Below are 20,270 nucleotides of genomic sequence, written 5' to 3'. Positions count from 1 at the left end.
AAAAAAAAAAGAATAAAATAAACCATCTCTGGATCTCTGGTAAGTCCCAGAGCCCAGAGGCATCAAAGAGCTACATGAACACAGTGGAGAGAACCAGCTGTTTCCTGCAGGAGAGAGGAGAGCATCAAAGAGGAGGAGGTACTAGATCTGGGTCTTGAAGGCAATGCAGGGGTTCACTGGAGAAAAGAGCTGGGGCCAGTGAGTGACAGGCAGCAAAGTCTGAAGAGCACGGCACAGTCGGGGTTGAGGCAAGACCACTGAAGGCTGTGGCTGGATCACAGACCGGGTGCCAAGTAACCGTAGTAGTGGTGACAGCCAGAATTCGGGGGCACCTCCCACATGTCAGGCACTATTCTGCGGACTTTAGGTGACTCAACACACTTAATCCACATAAGTCAAAACAGTAACTCAGGGCAAGTTATTCTTATCCCATCAAGAGAAACTGAAACAGACTTCAAGGAGCCTGCCCAAGGTCACTCAGCTGTTAGATGGGAGAATGGGTTCAACCCAGGTGGTCTGGCTGGAGGGGTGTTCCTATCTGGTGCATTATACTGCTTACAGCACACTGCTTCTCTCTCAGGGCACAGTAAGGAGCTCAGGCCAAAGTCTGTAGACACATGGGTGGCTTTTAAAGTAGAGAGCGAAATTCAAAGAATAAAAAGTTCTAGAGGCTGGTGAAGGACAGATGCTAGGGCCAGAGACCTAAGGCAGGAAGAGTAATCAAGAGGTTAAAGTAATATAATCGGAGGCCCTGAGTTTCACTAAATGAACAACTTCAACTCAGTAAGAATAAAATCAAAGTACAGACCCATTCCTAAGACTTAAGCCAGATGTTGGCCCCTGGGGACACACTGGATAAGGTCCACTCTTGTGATGACTGCTCTGGCTAATCAGGGAAACAAAGGCAGCTGTGGACCGTGACCTGACCCGAGTGCCACTACGGATGCGGACCTGGACACCAACAGCCCTGCATAAATGCCCTCTGGAAAGGGTCATGATGTGTGGGACAATGAAAAATCCCAGAGGTGGGGATTTCAGGAACCCTTCTGGATCCCTGACCCCCTGCCCCAGGGGGCGGGGGAGGGGGGTTGGGGAGGGGCGTGGCTCAGTAATGCCTAAAACAGCCAGTCTGGTTATGGCACTCCAAAACCATCCCAGTGAAGTTTAAAGCACATGTATGTTTGACATCTGGGTAACTCAGCAGAAAAATTAGGCTTCTAATGGAAGATGTTTCTGTTGGATTGTGGAAACTCATTTTAACAGAGAATGGATGTGTGTATTGTTTCGAACTTGTCAAAACAGCCGTCTATTTTCCAACTGCCTCAAATGAAATTTATTAGTGTGGTTAGTTTTCTAATCTTCTCATTTTAGTTCAGCTCCATCAGCACATATGGCAATGCTTCCTTGGCAAACTTTACCAGAAGGCTGCTAATGCGAGAAAAGATTTACAGGGTACAATATTAATATAGTATTTTGTCTTCAAATTTCATAGGGCTGAGATATACATCACACTACCCCCTCTGATCCTAGCCCCTCTTGCAAACCCAGCGAGAACTGAGCTGGAGGTGTGGGAAACTAAGCCCCTATCAGGACCCTCTAACCTGAGTGTCCTACAGCACCCCAAAGAGGTTCCGGAGCACTGTGCTGGATCAGAGGGCTACTATGCTATTCTTTACTTAAAAACCTTTAGAAATAGAACTCTAGAATCTCAGGGTTGGAAGGGACTCTGAGAGAAACTCACTAATACTGCTGGCCTAACTGAAGCGATTTATTTCCAATGGCTTGGCAGCAAAATGAATGGCTTGGAGCCTGGGCTTTGGAGGTTGACAGAGCCGGGCTGGAATCCGAGGCCTGCACCTCTCTCCTGCTGAGTGATCTTGCGGGTGCTCTTCCTTGAACTTGAGGTTCTTCACTGGTAAATCATAGGCGCTGATGATGACTCATTGGGTTATCACAATGATTATATGAGTAAACGTAGAGCTAGACACAGTTCACAACCCTCATTACATATTCAAAAATGAGCTGTTTCTACCTATCTGTTCGAGGCATGTCCTTGATTCTGCTCCTGCATACAAGAGGCAATTCTACCGATGAATGTTCGCAGCCCAGAGTTAATTCTGGAGTAGAGTGCTGTCTCTAGAGCATTATGCCTTAGAAGAGCTGTCCCCTAGATGTAAGGGCACATCTGGTCCGAGAGTGTCTCGTGGCCCTGCTTCCTCTGTGCAGAGATAAGGAAGTAGCACAGACATAACAATACATCTTTAGGTTTTCAAGTTAAACTAAAATGTTTCTGTTAAGAAGTTATACACTACTCAACCTCTCATGATAAGCGACTTTTTACAATGTGACTTCTAGCAAGTGGCAGAGGACTGTGGAGTGACTTCTAGCGAGTGGCAGAGGACTGTGGGGTCTGGACCCAGGATGCTAGGTCTGCAGGCTGTCTCTGGTAGCTATTAGCTGTGTCCTTGTGGGCAGTGGCGCTTGGAGTTGAGTTCATTCAGCTCCACAGCTCTCCTCCAGCTGGGATTCTCTGCCCCCGCTTGCCATCTCCCTGTCCCTCTAGTAGACTTACTGCTCCACCTTTCTTTGCTCTGTAAAGGCTTTTCTTCTGGCCCAGACTGTTCGAAACTTTTCTCTGGGCCCCGGCCAGTACTGGGCCAGCACCCTGCACAGATGGGCCCTTCCACAGGGCAAAAGGAGCTCAGTGGAGGTGTGATGGGCATCCACATCACGTGTCTACTTCTCTGTCTTTACAGGCGTTGAGTACCGGGCACTGAAGGACTGAACAGCAGGGCCAACCCGCTGGTGACAACCTGGAGAACAGGGCCGAATCCAGGCATGCACAGGGAAGCGGGCTTGGGGAGAGCGGCAGGCTCGTAGATGGTACAAGCACCTTGTGCAGCTCTCCCGCAATGCCCCACTCGCTGAGGCAGGAAGGAGCACAGATGCTGAGGGCCCCCAGCAACGAAGAAACTCTGTAACTAAAGCAGCATCTGTCTCCAGGCAGACAAAAACACACTCGGGAGTGGCAAGCACAGTCCTGAGAAAGCGACTGCTGAGCTCGTAATGGGGAAGGGGGCGTCCAGGGCAGAGATGGTAGTGGAGTTTGGGAGGGGAAATGAGCACAAAAACCACCCAGTCCTCTAGCCAAAGGCACATGAAGCACTTTTTTGTGTTATCTAGTTTCAACCCAGAGGAAACCCCTCCAATGTTAAATTCTTACCCTCCTGACCTCCCCCCAGAGGCCACTACACTTGCCCTCATCTTCCCAGAGAGCCCACCTTGCTTTCAACATCAGATTACCCTTCATTCTGGAGCTATCAGCACTCTATGCGCCCTGTCTCACAGCTTTTATTCGTGCTCCTAGTTCCATGGCCTTCTCTCTTCACTTGTTCAAACCTTCTTTCCTCCCTCCTCCTCCAACCGCCTGTCTGTCCGCCTTTGACTCATATTGCCCTGAGGCATGAGGCATTTCCACCCTCCCTACTGAGCTATCCCCTTTCAGATCACTCCAGGTCTCTGCACTGGCTCTGGGGAGCACCCCACCAGGACTGAGCAGCAGAGCTGCGGAAATGGCTGGGAGGGGGGACCACAGTGCAGATGGTCAGATTTAAATGACTGCTCATCTGGATTAAATGTTTTACTCCAAATGTCAAGAACCAACCATGGTTCAGGATGCCTTCAGAAGACTGAGTGTCAAAATGTAAATGAATGATACTGATTATTGTCTAGGAAGGATTTAGTTCCTTTGACTCCTCTGTATCGGGGCTGGCTTTCTAGAAGTGAAGATCACTGGGAAGAAAGGTCATATCCCCTCCTTCCATTTGTCACTCTGGTACATGACAACTCCTATTCATCTTTTCTTCTGCCTCAACTAATTCCTTGCTGATGAGGTTTAACCTGTTTTGCTTGCTGCGGCCTCAGCAACGGCAACTGGTTGCAAATTACCATCCTGGAGGCCCAGCGCTAACTCACTCAATCTTTTTTTCGCTGGGCTACTACTTCGATCTTTTCATCATCCTTCCCAAGTTTCTAAGCTCACCACTCTTGTCGTCTGGCACTCTCTGGCCTCTGATATCGCACTCACCCCCCTTGGTCTGACCTTGTGCTACCTCTGCCTCCTGTGTTAACACCCTGTGCTCAGTAGGGCTGGCTGGCTGTACATCTCCACAGATGTGACTACCCAGCTCACAGCTTCCTAGGCGCAAATGTCTGCCTTCTGATCCTTCCACAGCCTTAATACCCTAAATTAAAATATGCAAAAAAAACTGGCTAAAAAAGAAAAAAATAATTAGATTCAAACCAATCTATTTTGTGCTCATTAGAAGCTTTGCTGGACAAGGATAGACCCCCATGATTTGGTGCAGTTCAAGGATTCAATGCAGTTGGTTCCAAGACACATGCATTCTTAAGTTATGCAAAACAGTTGTAGAAACTCCAATAGTTTTATTTTGGTGCCAGAATTTTTTTAAGTTTATTTTTATCCACAAGAATTACTCAAGAAGGAACTTCACTGTGGACCCATGTAATTTGGGTACTACCCTCTATAGAGACATTAACCACAACAAGAGGCCTCGCTTAAACTAGATGTCTGACAAAACTTCCTTCCAGAATGCAAACATATCAATAACATCCCGAGATATCACCACAATATCCTCTAGATGTCACCTTGAGAACATTCCAGGATGGAAGACGACTGCTTTTGCACCACACAGACAACGTGAAATAGATCCATCTGAGACTCTGTAAGCCTTTATCGATGGGTTTAATTAAAACAAAAAAAATTTTTTTTCTGCCAATTAACTAAAACATTAAGTAGTGCTCCAAATTAAGTTGAATTCATAAAATGATCTAATTTTTCCTTCTGATAGATTTTCCATGACTTTTCCCATCAACAGAAACAAAAACAAAAACCTTTCCTTAAGAAGTATTTCTCATGGATTCTGATTTCTCTTCAATCTCCCTCCCCAAAGATCCTCCCCCAAACTTTCCTAATTCTAAGGCTGCTCCTCTCATTACCTGAAGCATCTGAGGGAGGAGAGTAGAGCAAAGTTTAAAGGCAGAAATCAGTTATTCCTGGACTGGTAAGAGCATTTAATTGGGGATGATTACCCAACCCAATCAATTGTTTCTCTTTAATATGCCAAGTCAATAGCAGGCCAATAAGTGACTCATTTGGTCCTGTGGTTCATTCAAACCAAATGAGCTATCAGGTACTTCATTAGGAATTTTAAACACCTGAATGCATAAAATCGATCTGGAGAGGGAGGAGGAAATAAAAGAAGCCTTCTACAATTGACTGCAGGCAGATCTGGATTATCCTGGGTGTTATTTCCCCTCATACAGACAGACTTAGCCTGAGGGTCTGATTTTCAAAAATTACAGAAAAATCTTGGAAAATCAATCATTTTCTCATAACAACAACAACAAAAAAATAGTGTATACAACAGAGAAGGTCTGCGGAGTCAGTCTCATAGGATTTCCAAGGGACAATCACTAATCCCGATCCCAATAAGAGACTCTCGGAGACAAGGGAACGATGCACTGCACAGAGACGTGGAGAGTAAGACCTAAGAAATCCCCAGTACTACAACGCTTCCTGGCTTGCTGGAGGTCCAGGACGCCCCACCACATCCACTGAGGACAGTTGCTGACACTGTTATCAATCCCCTTTGGACCCCGGGGCGGTGTTCGAAATGCACTCCCAATTTAGGACTGGATAACCTCTGGACTGCATGCAGGGGCTGGCCGCTGCCAGAGAAAGCAAAGAGAAAAAACCACCTGTGGTGGAGGTATCAAGAATTCTTTAGAAAGATCTTCATTCTAGCTGTTGCATGAGGAATTATTTCTCCATACAAACACAGCACCCCTGGAGAGATCTGTATTCTTGTTATCAGAAGAAAAGGAAAAAAAAAAAAGAGAGAGAGCAAGGAAGATGCTCATTCACCTTATAATAAGGACGCATGCGGCAAGCACCTTCTTTCAGGGTGAACTGCCAACTTTTTTCTGAAATATGCATAAAGATAATTTTAAAATAAGGGGAGAGACCTTACTTGTGCAACATTCCCAAATTATACTATTCAGAAAATATTAGCAATTACATATGTATTGATGCAGAAAAATTACATGTTAAGCAAAATTCCATAATAGAAAAAATAGGCTCCATATTTCAAAACATGTTTATAAATTCGAGATGTCCTCTGACACCTTCTCACATCCTGCTAGGTGAAGCGTTATCAGAGGCAATTCTAAATTCCCAAAATTGAAATTCAAGTTTCCCCTAAAATAAAATTTTTAAACATCAGAATTACATCTGATGAGAAATTTAGTGAAAGAACCACATGCAGGCTGCGTGCTGTCTTGACGCTGCACACACAGGTTACAATAGTGATTCCCAGGGTACCTCAGGTTTTGTTGTTTCTATTAAAATTTACACTAGTACTGACGGCTTCCCATTTTCATCTCATCTTTCTCCTACCCTAATGACAAGCATTCATAAATAAGCAGTTACATACAATTATTAATTAATAATTATGTACAAGGAATGAAAGAGAATTGGTCCCCAACTAATCAATAAAAGGAACAGGTCATTTTTTTTTTTTAAAGATTTTATTTATTTGACAGATCACAAGTAGGAAGTGGCAGGCAGAGAAAGAAGAGGAAGCAGGCCCCTGCTGAGCAGAGAGCCCGATGTGGGGCTCGATCCCAGGACCCTGAGATCATGACCTGAGCCGAGGCAGATGCTTAAACCACTGAGCCACCCAGGTGCCCCGGAACAGGTCATTTTTATGAAGCAAGGTCAAAAATGTTTTTTTTTTAACCTGAACTACCACCAATCATCTCTTTGCTCTCAAGATCCAAACTAAAGAACAAAACCCAACAAGGTTTTATAATAAATCTTTTGCTTTAAAACCATTTACTAGAAAATAGAAGAATTCAAGAGGAAATGAACAGAGATGACTCTCAGAATTAATCTTCTTATACTCACATCCTACCTAGCACCCTCTCACAGGGAACCCCCTAGGGTTCAGGCAGCCAAAACAGTAAGATAAACGGTGGTTTCTAAACCAGGAAAAAGGGCAGGACTGCGTCTTTGGTTTTCAAAGTGAGCTTCCATCTCTAATAGGGGGGCTGACTCCCCTTCTCTAAGGAGTTAAAACCAGCTCCCCGCCCCCCATCCTCCAGCCCCTCATCTTACATACATAATCTCTGAAATAGCATGATGTTTGTGGGATGGCCATATTATAGCTTGGCACTCAATACTCATATATGCTTTAAGCTGTTCTGTCTATGGGGTTAAAAGAACAGGTCAAGGAAGAAAACCTGGATAAACCAAGAATCAAGATCTGTCAGACTGGTCAAAGAGGAAAGAGAAGGGACTCAACATCACATCAAACCAGGTCAATACAAGCATATTAAAGACATCGAGCAGGACAAAAAGTACTTCTCACAATCCTAAAGGCACTCTCGACATTTAATCCAATACAGAGGGAAGGCCATAAAAGCAGTCTGTAAAGCAATGGCGAGGCTCAGACGCCCTTCTGTTTTGATGCACAAAGCTCTCCAGGCAGAAAACCACCCACAGGAATGGGGCAGGTGGCAGCCTTTGCCCGAGTCACTGCAAAGCAGGCACTGTGACATTAACCTTGTACTACTTGGGAGACATTTCATTTGTGAGGTTTGTTGTCACCAGGACAGAAGAGTATTTCAAATGGAAGGCAGTGACCCTGTAAGGGTCATCATCAATCACCTGGGGTCAAAGACCTTCCCAATTGTAAGAAGAGGCAGGGGGTGAGGGAAAGAGGGTAGAGAACAGATCAAAAGGCCTTTGATGGGAGTTATCTACCTACAACAGAACCTGCAAAATGGAGCTTCTCTGGAGTTTAAAACCCCCTTGTTTCTAAGGTGAGAGATTTCAAGAGGGGTCTTTGTTTTTTTACACTTGGATGCATAAGATGAAGCTGGAATCAGCAGATGGCAGAAGAGGCCTAGAGGCGCAGGTTTCCGCGGCTGCCAGTTCCAAGGTCTGTCCCCACAGAGTACTAAATACTATTTTCTTCTACAGCAAGCACTGAGAGGGAGGGAAGACCTTGCCAACAGTGCAGTTGCCAAATGGCAAAGTGGCTCAGCTTAAAACACCTTGCAATACTGTGTGTGTGTGTGTGTGTGTGTGTGTGTGTGTGTGTATATATTTTTTTTTTTTTTTAAGAGAGAGACAGAATGTGTGTGGGCACACGTGCATGGGGGATGGGCAGAGGGAAAGAAGGAATCTTAAGCAGGATCCGTGCCTAGCACAGAACCCAACATGGGGCTTGATCTCATGACCCCAATATCATGACCCTAACCAAAACCAAGAGTAGGACAGCTTAACTAACTGAGCTACCCAGGTGCCCCACAATACTGTATTATTTTTAAAGATCTTTATTTATGTATTTGACAGAGAGAGTGATCACAAGTAGGCAGAGAGACACACAGAGGGGAAGGGAAAAGTAGGCTCCCCCCTGAGAAGGGAGCCCAATGCGGGACTTGATCCCAGGACCCTGAGATCATGACCTGAACCGAAAGCAGAGGCTTAACCCACCTGAGCCACCCAGGCACCCTGCAATACTGTATTTTAGCAAATACACTTACTTCTTTTGTCTTTGTAGAAGGCAATACAGAGAGATTGGGAAGTAAAGTCAAGCTTCTTTAAGCCAATGCCAACAGAAAACCAGTCAGGATCTGTGGGATCTTTTCTATGATGCCATACAACTTGCTACTGTTTCCCTTGTTTCATGAACCTTAGAGGATGGAAGGAACAGCTGGATAGGACTACCTGTTAGAGTGGTGCATGAATCAACTCCATTGGGTAGAGTGAGAGGAAGGGAAGGTGCAACTTTAACCAAGAAAGAGGCAGTAAAGGAGGGTTCCACTGAACCCGCTTTACTTGGACTTTTTTACCCATTAGTGGACTTTTTTGGGGTATATTCAAGGACAATCATTAATCCCGAGTAGTCTCTGCTCTGTCCCCAGGATGCCTTTTCGTTTTAGCTGGTGAGCAGTTACTTCAGGAAGACAAATCATATGAGCCTTTTAAAAAACCCACTGAGGTGAGCGCCTGGGTGGCTCAGTGGGTTAAAAAACCCACTGAGGATATTTATAAAAAATAATTATTTTAAGAAATAAAACATACTAAAGCAATATAAATAGCTTTCAGATTATGGGCTGTTTTGATTAGCCATGCCCTGGATGCCTCCAGCCTACTCCCATTAGCATGGATAATTGAGAATCTGCTGCATTTCCATTGTAATGCAGTCTCCCTAATCCATTTCAGGCATGCAGATGGAAAACCAAACCTTCTGGCTACTATTTCACCTTACATGAATTTAGTACATGGCACTAACCTCTGTACAGTCCAAAGAAGCCTTCATAGCGTAGCACTTTCTTAAAACAGTCAAAGCTGTTTTTATACATAAGTTCTCCCACAAAAGAGCCGGTTGATCGTTGGTTCTGCATCCGAGTTTTTACGAGATCGATAGGATACACGGCAGTGGCTCCAACAGCTAAAATCAGATAATGCCAATAGTTCAGGAGGCAGTCAGGTCAGTCAGAGGAAAGGGGAAGGTGGTCAACGTCAAAGAGAGGCCGGATGAAGGAAAGGGACAAACTGTGCACGTACAGATTGTAAAAGTGCACGAACTTTCCTAGTAAACAACTACAGGTTTTCACTCAGATGTCTTCTGGTAAAACGATGTCCCAGACAGTTCAAATGTACAAAAACACATCACCTTCAGCCTAACTTCCTCGTTCACCCATCTTTAAAAAAGACTATCTGCAGCTAAGAGAAAAAGGCCCTGACCACAGGCAGGTTCCTTTCCTCTCGTCCCATCTCAGAGGTACAGACAGGAAACTGGCTTGGAAAGACCAAGGCAGGCTCTGTCCTTTACACCGTAAGGTGGAAAATCAGAGAAGAAAATTTGAGGAATAATAAAAGTGAAAAATCTGCACTCATCCATGACTAACCTCCAGCAATGGAACCCAGCCCAAACCTGTAGGCCGATTCTGCAACCTGCAGGAGAACCGGTCGGGATGAGTCCACCGAGGCCTTCTTCTTTGCACACACAGGAGTCAGGGGCGGGGGTCAGGAGACAGAAAGAAGGACAGAACAGAAATGAGCACATATGATTTTTTTAAATTGCCCACTGGGTTCCAAATTCATGGTATCAACTAACATATCAAAGAGTAAGGCAGGATTAGAGTTTGTTGTTCTTATTAATAAAAAGTTATTACTGTCGTTAATGCTGAAAATCAAATCTGAACATAATGAAAACCATTATGCACTCCCCCCCAAAATGTTATTAACCTATTTTCAAATATTTAATTCTTAGCAGTGATCAGGGAGATCCAAACTGAAAAACATTAAGGAGACATTATTCTTCATCAGTCAAACTGGTAGGTTTGAGGGGTTCTGTTTATTCATTTTAGTGAACTGTCGCTGACCTACAATATACTAACTTCAGATGCAAAGCATAGTATTTCGACACTGATGTACCCTTGTGTTCACCATGATAAACCTAACTACCATCTATCCCCATAGTTTGTTTTCTAATGGCAATACCCAGCCTGGCAAGAGTTGATAACCTATCATTTAATCGAGTACCAACTTGAAGGGAAACTTGGTAACATACACCCGAACTCTTGTACATAACCTCTGACCCTGCAGATCTCCTTATAAAACATCAGACTAGAAAATAATCATGTACGCGAACATGGATCAAGCTACCAGAATGTTAAAAAGCAATACTGTTTAAGAGCAAAAACGTTGAAAATGACCTACATGTCCAGTAACGGAGGACTGGTTAACAATGTTGCAGCCTTGGGATGCGTGGCTGGCTCAGTCTGTAAAGTACGCAACGCTTGATCTCAGGGTCGTGAATACGAGTCCCACAATTGGTAAGGAGATTATTTAAATAAATAAATAAACTTTAAAAAAAATGCTATAGCCTTAAAATGAAATCGTATGTCATTGTAAAAGAGTTATTTGATGTTAAGATAAATGGTCATAAGGGAATATAAAGTGAAAACAGGTTAAAAGGAATATGGCAGTTAGAAAGGTATTCATGATATGATCCTGTTTACCTCTATAAATGTTTGAAATATTTCATTATAATCTTTTAAGAACAATGTTAAAGACTGGTGCAGTATGATGTTGTTTTTAATTAAAATTATTTGTGGGCATATGTATGCATATAAAAACATACTAATATTTTGGCCATCCCAACACCCAGAGATAACACAAAATATTTACAGTGGCTACAACTAGGTGGTTGTATTGTAAATACTTACAATTGTAAGTAATTGTTACTTTCCCTTCTTTTCTATCCACTTTTTACTAAATTCATACTTCAGGCCAGTCATTATTTTATTGTCCCTTTGACCTATTATCCTTGCCATGTTTTTGATGCCAGAACATCTTAGAGTATTGCATTTTTCTGTCTACATAAATAAAATAGCAATTTTATGTCAAGCAAAGTTGTCAAATGAGGGGGATAGTGCTTAATAATACCTGTTGAATGAATAAATACATTCAATAAAATTTGTTTTTTCAAAAGCCACGATAATTAAAATAGGTGAACAAAGAAAATAATTACCAACCCCAACTATCAACCCACTGAATTTTAGATGCTGTCAATGTTCTACAATTCTAATAGAATGAGATAATTTGGAATCTCCTGTAAAGTGACTTCACTGAAAACAGCTTTACACAGAAATATGCATCTTTAGAATGTAAAACATTTCTTCTGTGAATTTCATGAGGTGTTTCCAACTCTATCTCTGCATAGATGGAAATCACGAGTAACTTCATTTTGACAAATACATCCCTAAGAAAGGCACTACTTTTTTATATGGATATAAATATGCAATACTTAGAGAGGTCTGGCATCAAAATAATGAGTGAAAATACTTTGAAAATAATGGGGGGGAGAGCTGACCTACTGCTATCACTAACTCTTAATCGAAAGGACAAAATAAATAGAGTCCCGGGCGCCTGGGTGGCTCAGTGGGTTCAAGCCTTTGCGTTCAGCTCAGGTCATGATCCCAGGGTCCTGGGATCGAGCCCCGCATCGGGCTTTCTGCTCAGCAGGGAGCCTGCTTCCTCCCCTCTCTCTCTGCCTGCCTCTCTGCCTAGTTGTGATCTCTGTCTGTGAAATAAATAAATAAAATCTTTAAAAAATAAAAATAAAAATAAATAGAGTCCCAGATTTTCATTTAACTTCTCTGAAGCTCTGAAGCGCAAAATGTAGCATGCTCATGAGACAGGAAAGAGTCCCATTCCCGCACCCCTCTGTTGAGGACACATGCTAGCACCGAGCCTACCAGGTGGACGACTGCCACTGCTTGAGCCCTGTCAGTGCTGTCAGGCCTACTGGCGCTCATACAGGAAAGAATATTCCAGGCAAGGCCTTTGTGAATTGCTCTAAGCCTCTCAGCCACAGCCCATCAATTCCTGCTGTAAATCTCCTCCGGCCCTTGCACGGCCAGTATCAATGAGCACCCACCATCAAGTCTCAAGAGCTGCAGAGGGCAGGAAGGAAAAATTGTGGGATACCACTGCCAGCTGGAGAACAGAAGGAATCCTGAGAAAAACAAAAACGAAACAAAACAAACCCTCTGCTTTTTCTTAATCCCCAAATTTCTCCAACAGCTAGTTGCATAGAGACGAAGAGATAATCGTCTGGTAAGCAGTGTCTAAAAATCAAAGGGAGGAGAGCAGTGCTGCTTCTCCCTCTGCACGTGATTACACAGTGCTCTCTCCTGCACTCGGGGACATCGGCTCCCTCTTTTAACAACAGCCAGCTGGTTTTCCAGAGGTGCCTAGTTAGGATTTACTGAGCACACACCCACCACTTTGAGTTACATGCTGCACACAAAACTCGCCACCGCGTTTGGGGCGGGAGGGGGCAAGGAGCTGAAAGGAGGGATGCTGGCTCAAGGCCTTCCAGTCCTAAAAATGTAGCCCGCATCAACCCATTGTGGTCAAACTGGCGTCTCTGTACAGACCCGGAGCTCCAAGCCAAAAACTGTTAAGTCTCACAGGATTCAGAGGTGGCTTTGCCTTAAAGGAGGTATTTTTCTAAGACGATGCTCGTCTGTGACTGGATTTACTTTACAAACAACATGTAAGCACAACACATGCTATGAAAGCTTTTATTCTCTAATCCTGGTCCACAGCAAGGCGAGCAAGAGTTAAACGAGGAGGTCCCGTGTCTTAAGTTTCTGACTCTCATGACTTCACGAGATTGGTTTCTGTTAACCATAAAATAAAATTTAGCATTCCTCAAATTGTTTCCACATAACTTATGAATCCTTTCACAGAGAAAAGAAGTCTAAAAGCCTTCAAACTGTTACTCCAGACTAAACAAAATTATCTCATTTTGATATTCAGAAAAACGGGAGGTACGGCAGTCACACAATGAGCTGATGAAGCACCTCTCTGTGGGGCAGAGACGGCTTTCAGTCAGCAGTGCGCCGCCTCGTTGGGGCAGCGACACCAAAACAGGACGCCTGGCCCACACCCCCCAACACCGGAGTATAGGGAAGAAGAAAAGATCTTCTGCCTATTTTGGTGCGGAGCTGGGGACACAGGCTTCCAGTGCAGTGAGGAAATCAACCCATCTTTGAAAGCAACTCTCTGTCAACCAGAACATCTCTTAAGTAATTTCTCTTTGCAGCCTTTTGAAATTTGTCTGTATTTTTGGTGCAACATGTTACAATGGCAGGTCAGATAGGTGTCGAAAAGGCAACTGTGAGTTGAAAGGGTTTGGGGTACCCTACTGGAGAGACATCAGGAAGCAAGCGTGTTCCTTTTGCTCACCTGCCTCTGGGCCTCAGCCAAGCTGAAGGGCAGAGTTCCCTCTTCCAGGGGAGCAATTCGTTCAATGTCTGCTAAGGTCATACGTCTGGAGGGGAAAAAAACAAGCATGAGCAACAACAAAATACAAGTTTATTAAAATCTGCATTATGGAATTTGCAAACGTTCCCTTTTTTTGTTCCTGTATCTCAGAGTCCTCTTTTATTTGGCTTCTTTTTCTCCCAGTGCGCTGCCCTCCTCCAACCCCCACCCCCAACCTCCTTTTATTAAGTTAATTGGGGGGGGAAGGCCTACTTACCCCCGTGGCTCATATAAATCTGCTAACTGAAACAAGATGTCAACTTCCATGGGTGTAACCTGACCAAATTTCTGAGCTGCCAGAACAAACTCCCCTGCATGGAAAAAGAGTTAAAAGGGAGAGATTCAAGAAGGAATAGCTGCTAAATGCAGCATTAATTCAAGGTGCTGGGCTGAGTGAACATCACAAAACTTTATTATCAGTCACTGAATTCCACTAAACCCAAACAGGGTAAGAATTTTTGCAATTCTTTTATTTGTCCGTAAGTAAGGAGCTTGCAGAAGAGCTTCTCTAACATTGACTTTCAAAGCCCAGTGTCCCACTGAAGGCTTGGGATAAATGACACAGGACGTGATTGAAACTGCAGGTCCAAGAAAACAAGGAAGCCGATACAGACCTTCATAAGCATCGGGCCTGGGAGGTTATATTAATGAAGCTGTGCAATTCTCAAGGCCATTCTCTCTCTTTTAAAACAAACAAACAAACAACATTAAAATGCGGATGTCTCATTCTGAGGCTGTCACCAGTGTGAGCTCACAGAATTCCTCATGTGCGTCTGAAGGCCACTATAGGGGCCACCAATTGAGCTCAGCTTTTAGCACGATCTGGAAACAGGAAATTTTACATGGTTTCCTAATTCAAAGGTTGTCTTCAGTTTATTTTAAATTTGCTGAAGATTGTTTTATTTGCTTTTGTTTGCCTGATCAAAGGATGGAGAACACACATGTGCCACGTGGTTAGGACATTGTCAGTGGAACAGAAAAATCTGTAACGTCAATTCTTTACCCTAATAATAATACACCAAGATACTAGCAAAAATTCAGATTTATTCTCACTCACCCTTGGTCACCTCCACATCTTTCCTGTTGCCAGCCAGAGTGCTGTAGATCTTTCTAATGAGTTCCATGTTGTTAAGGAGTGAATTAAATCCATTAAAATAGGAGAAACTAACTTGATGGGACGTAGTGCCTCCAGCAGCCTCAAATAAGTTGAAAATAAGAGAAGGGAGAAGAACAATAAACAAAGGATTTATAGAATGAAGAAGATTCAGAAATACATATATCAAAGGCTAGTTTTGGAAGTAATCAAGAATGCATGTGTAAGAAGAAATAGCCATAAGTATTTTCCTTTCACATTAAAAAAAAAAAAAAGCTATAAATGAATTTTAAAAGTAACTGCAACTAATCATGACCAGAGCTTATACTCTCCACACACAAGTCCTAGAAAACTAAATAAATACATGTGTAGGATTGTAACAACAGGACCAGTAGTAATTTAGAGTTCAAATTTCAATTGGAAATGTTTTATAAGTTTGTTTATTTCATCTAATGAGCAATTCTGAGAGGCTTAGACATGCACAACTATACTATACACATGCACACGTGCGTGTGCTTTGACATGTAAAACTATATTATACCAACACAAACACAGTATGAAAAGTGGTCAATCTAACATTAATATCATGATTTGTCATGTTACTTAAAACCGGCAATAAATATTCATTTAAGTACAGACTTTACATTGGTAGGATTTCTAGCAAACTAGCGTATTCGGGTAAAATTATGAGATGTCAAATGCTTGGGTGGGGGTTTAAGACTGGTCAGAACTCTGATAATCAGAATTTGTAAGAAGCCGTATTTCTTCCCTGGGGGCAAGCGAAACAGATAGCACGGCCATTATGAACAGAACTTCAGTTTGGGGTCTCAAATTCTGTCCTTCCCTAACAAGGCAAAATATATTTATTAGGAAAAGCACTTCTTTATAAGGTAACAAGCACATAAATCTACACTTAGTAATCATTTAAAATAGCTAACCTAAGAGTTTAAAATGGAGTAGGGAAGGATGGGGGAAGGCAAAGAAAGGAGCTAGATTAACACAGTGCAGAGTGGAAAGGCCTTCTCAGAATTCTGTACCTCTAAAAAGAGGTACCAGGAAAAAATAAAATGAAAGTGAAAAGCTACGCTGAGTTCCTGCCTATGGTAAACATTGTGGGAACCCCAGAATGTGGTAGAAACACTCCAGAAGTCTTCTCCCTGGGACTAACAAAAGCACTGTGTGAGGGTTTCCAAATCTGCAGGATCATCAGAATTACCTGGGAAGCTTTAGAAAGGAGATTCTAGGACCTCAAACCTATAGGTGATCAATCCATAGGCCCGGAAGAAAACTTTACTGCCTATATTTTTTAGTAAGTAAATCCCTGGTGATTTGTATTTTGTGACCAAGGCCTGGGGGCCTCCAGCACAGAATGTTCTGGACCACCTCCTAGGCCCACGTGGTCAGAAGAGTGGCTGGGCACCCACTGTGATTTAAGCTACTACACAGGACAGCTGGGCCCTGCCCACCATATGAGCCACTGTTCCCTCAACACACCCATGTTAAATGAATGAGTAAATCAAAGCTTTAGAGTCTCTCTTCTGCTCACAACTAAAAGAAATATATCTGCATGGAGTATTTTTTCAAAAAAATTTTGCTTTGGAAAATAGATGAAAGTGAAGATTAGAATTTGATATACCTTAAAATATACAGCAAAATTAATATGAAATCATAAATTTTTCTTTTTTTTTAAACCAGTTAAGGGCGCCTGGGTGGCTCAGTGGATTAAAGCCTCTGCCTTCGGCTCAGGTCATGATCTCAGAGTCCTGGGATCGAGTCCCGCATCGGGCTCTCTGCTCAGCGGTGAGCCTGCTTCCCTCTCTCTCTGCCTGCCTCTCTGCCTACTTGTGATCTCTGTCTGTCAAATAAATAAATAAAATCTTCCAAAAAAAATAAATAAATAAAACCAGTTAATACATTAAAGATATTCCATATGATACAGAAAACAAATTAACCTATCTCCATTAAAACCAGCCAAAATATACTGTCTATAAGTTTGATAATACATCGGATCACAATAAGAAAAGGTTATTGTTTTAAACTGAAAAATCTCCACATAATTTTAAAGAACTGTTCTTATAATCCCTTATTTATGGAGCTTTTGCCAGGTAAAAAAAAAACAAACCTGCTTCATTAGGGCAAGTTAAAACTTACAGCTACTAGACATTCTTCTACAAAAGGTGTCAAGACATGGGGCCGGATGGTGACCATGATATCTCGGAAGTCAATGGCTGTAATTTTTCCAGTCCTGGCATTGTCCCTTTGCACAAAGGCTTGTTTTGCATGTTCCAACTGTATTTCCTACAAATAATGAAAGTGAAATAATTTATGTTTACTAATTACTACAAAAGACTGCTCAATTTCAAGTCAGGGTGAAGAAATACAGATCGTATCTTGATTTAACAAGCATTACCAGTTTGTTAAATAACACCCTCAAGCTATCCTCTTCTTCCCCAGACAGAACTTTGCTCAGACCAGTGAACATGTCTTGGAAAATGCATTCTACCTTAAATCTCCTGCCCAGAGAAACCAAATCACTTCCATGTTCTGCTGGAATCCAAGGACACAACGAAAATAAAAATTGGAATGACGTCTGGAAGGCCCAGAGATACGGCCAAACCCAACTTAGGTGATGCAGATGATCCAATGAAAAACATCTACAGGGACATTAAGCTCTCTCCAAAGAAGACAGAAAAATTCTCACTGGTAACCTGGTACACAAACATGTGATGTAATAAACCGAAAAAGGAGCTTCTCCTCTGGAATATGCTGTTCCTCTAATGTACAGTTTCTCAGGCTTGGCACTACTGGTATTTTGGGAGGGTTAAGTTTTTGTTGTGGGGAGCTGTCCTGTGCATCCCTCCCCTCTCTCTCTGCACTAGATGACGGTAGCCCCTTTAGCCCCAAGAGCATGACAACAATGCATCCGGAGAGGGCCACAGGTCCCGAATGAGGGCTGCTGCTCCACAACGAAGAACTGGGTGGTATGTGGGTCAACTCACAGTACCACTGTTTTATTTCCTCCCATCTAAAGACAGGAAGCCCAATTTAGATTTCAGTTGTGATTCACAAGGAGTTAGTGTACACACAAAATAAACAGCCTCCATCAAACCCCGTCAGGTGCAGCGTGAGAGAAGCAGCCTGTCTGCAGAGGGCACTTCATTATCTTCCACATGACATTGCCTATTTCATGGACAGGCCCTCAGAGTGAGATCTGATATCTATGGAATTAAAAACCACTGCAAGGACTTCAAATTATTTAAACAAAAAGAAGAATAATTAGTTGACAGAGAGTCACTATTTTTTTAAACTCTGGCAAGACAATGACTGAGAGTAGTGTAAAAACAAACTGTCCCTTACGAAGTAGTGCGAACTTAAGCACTGCAGAAATGACGCAAGTCTGATGGCACTTGAAGGGCTCCATCTCCCTTCTCTTCCCCCAGAAAGGTGGGAGATGAAAGAAGTTTGATAAAATATTGATAATAATTGAAGCTGCATAATGGGAACACGGTGAGTCACAGTATAATACACTTTCCTACTTCAGTAGAATTTGAAAATTTTAAATTTTAAAAAAAATTTTTAAAAGACAACACTACAGTAAGAATCAGAGTTCTTATCCTATCCAAAGGCTTCTTCTCAGTCATGGCATCTGCCAGTTTTGATCCAACCTGTCCCGATCCCAAGTCTCTTCTGGGACCTTAATCTCCCTGGTGGAAGGAGGCTTCTGTCAGCCCTCTGTCCTCACGCTCTACTCCCCTAGGCCTTAAAGATTTCTCAGAAGGCTTGACTCCCAAGATCCAAATCCCCCACACCTCTCTGCTGGACCAGAATCCCTAAGTGCACAGAGAATATATCCACGTGGGTCTCCTGGAAAGGCCACACCATGGCCCATCATTAAATCCAAGGAGCTACTCTCAGCCTGGTCTCCAGCACCCTATGTTCAGTCCTTCCAGACCTTCCACACATCCCGACCTTTGTCTGCACTCCTCCCTCCACCTGGTGTAGACTGCAGCCTCTTTTTCCAGTTCCTGAAATCCTACCACTTCCTCCAGGCTTAACTCCAATGCCACCACTTAAGTAAGTATAAGCAGGTCTCTTAGCTGAAAAGAACTGATGTGGTCATGTGGCTCCCAGCTCGCACCTCAATTGTGACTTGTCTTATTCCATCTTACTTGAAGCAGTTGTTTATATTCCTGTCTTTCCCTACCTAGCCAGGGAAAAGAGACTACACCCTGTTCATCCCTCTACTGGCATAGGCAGAATGCCTCGGATATACTAGGTACTCAATAAACCACAGATATAACCTTCAGTGATAGGTGTTCCATAAAACCAACTGATGAACAAATCACACTCTACTAAACAAAAAGATGTTCTCTGTATAAGTGCCTCCAATTTGAGAGGAAGGAAGAAACCAACTGTTAAACACCCTGTAGTGAAAAATGACCACAGTATGTATTCAATTGAAAGTAAATGAACACCGTCTCCTTCGAATTGCCAGACCCACTGCTAAAGCTATTATAAGGCAAGATTACTCCCAACAACAGCAGAAGGTGTGTTCAGTTAGTTACCATTTTCCCCTAGAGCTTATAACTCATCTAGAGACCTAGGGCTCCTCAGATCAGGATACCAAAAATGGCATCACTCACCCTGGCCACCCCCAGAATTCCTGGCCCCCTCTTCTCCTCAGAACACTAAGGCCAACCTACTTGGAATTTCAAATTGGGAAACAGACAACCCAGTGGGGGTGGGTGCTCCAGAGTCAGACCAGGGGCTGCATCTGTGATAACAGGGATGGTGTCACTACCCACTTCTGTGCCTACACTTCAGGATTCAACATTTACGAGCAGGGATCCCTCCACTGCAGAACACGAAAGCACTTTTACTCTCATGATGAACAACTTTAGAATACATTTCTAACAGCTCTGAAAGACTGGGGTCACCCATAAATCCTATAAAAAACAAGAAGCTAACTGTACATCATTCTCTAAATAGTAGGATAGAGTAAAAACATTTAGTTAAGTGTTTCCTCAAACCAAAAGCAGCTTGCCTTGTGAAGAGCAACTGTTTATGTCATGATTATTTCTTCTTCTGGGTGAAGAAGTAAAGCTATTACCTCAACCAACACAACCACTACGTTAACAGCCTTTATACTGTTCTAAAGTTTGTGACAGTTCAAAGTCACTTCCTGCTCACAGCAACCATAAGAGGTGGGCTCTACTATTAACTTTGTCATGGCATTTGAGGAAA

The 20,270-nt window shown here is 43.0% G+C and overlaps 1 protein-coding gene across 3 annotated transcripts in view; it reads right to left on the bottom strand.

The window, feature by feature from the left end:
- The window catches only part of SLC25A13 (solute carrier family 25 member 13), a 178,217-nt gene that overhangs the window by 59,479 nt on the left and 98,468 nt on the right, over positions 1–20,270 (bottom strand). For 2 of the 3 annotated variants that reach the window (XM_032874629.1, XM_032874647.1), the window contains 6 exons: positions 17,178–17,324; positions 14,991–15,129; positions 14,151–14,244; positions 13,856–13,940; positions 10,003–10,090; positions 9,384–9,542 (listed from right to left, as the gene is read on the bottom strand). In XM_032874629.1, coding sequence (XP_032730520.1) covers positions 9,384–9,542; positions 10,003–10,090; positions 13,856–13,940; positions 14,151–14,244; positions 14,991–15,129; positions 17,178–17,324 — 712 coding nt within the window. The remainder of the gene's footprint in view (positions 1–9,383; positions 9,543–10,002; positions 10,091–13,855; positions 13,941–14,150; positions 14,245–14,990; positions 15,130–17,177; positions 17,325–20,270) is intronic. The other variant, XM_032874639.1, reaches the window with a different exon arrangement.

This window comes from Lontra canadensis, unplaced genomic scaffold, assembly GCF_010015895.1.
Source record: "Lontra canadensis isolate GAN:19392208 unplaced genomic scaffold, GSC_riverotter_1.0 scaffold2, whole genome shotgun sequence".
Lineage (NCBI taxonomy): Eukaryota > Metazoa > Chordata > Mammalia > Carnivora > Mustelidae > Lontra > Lontra canadensis.
Note: the sequence above shows the minus strand (reverse complement) of the source record. Positions and strands in the feature narration are given on the sequence as shown.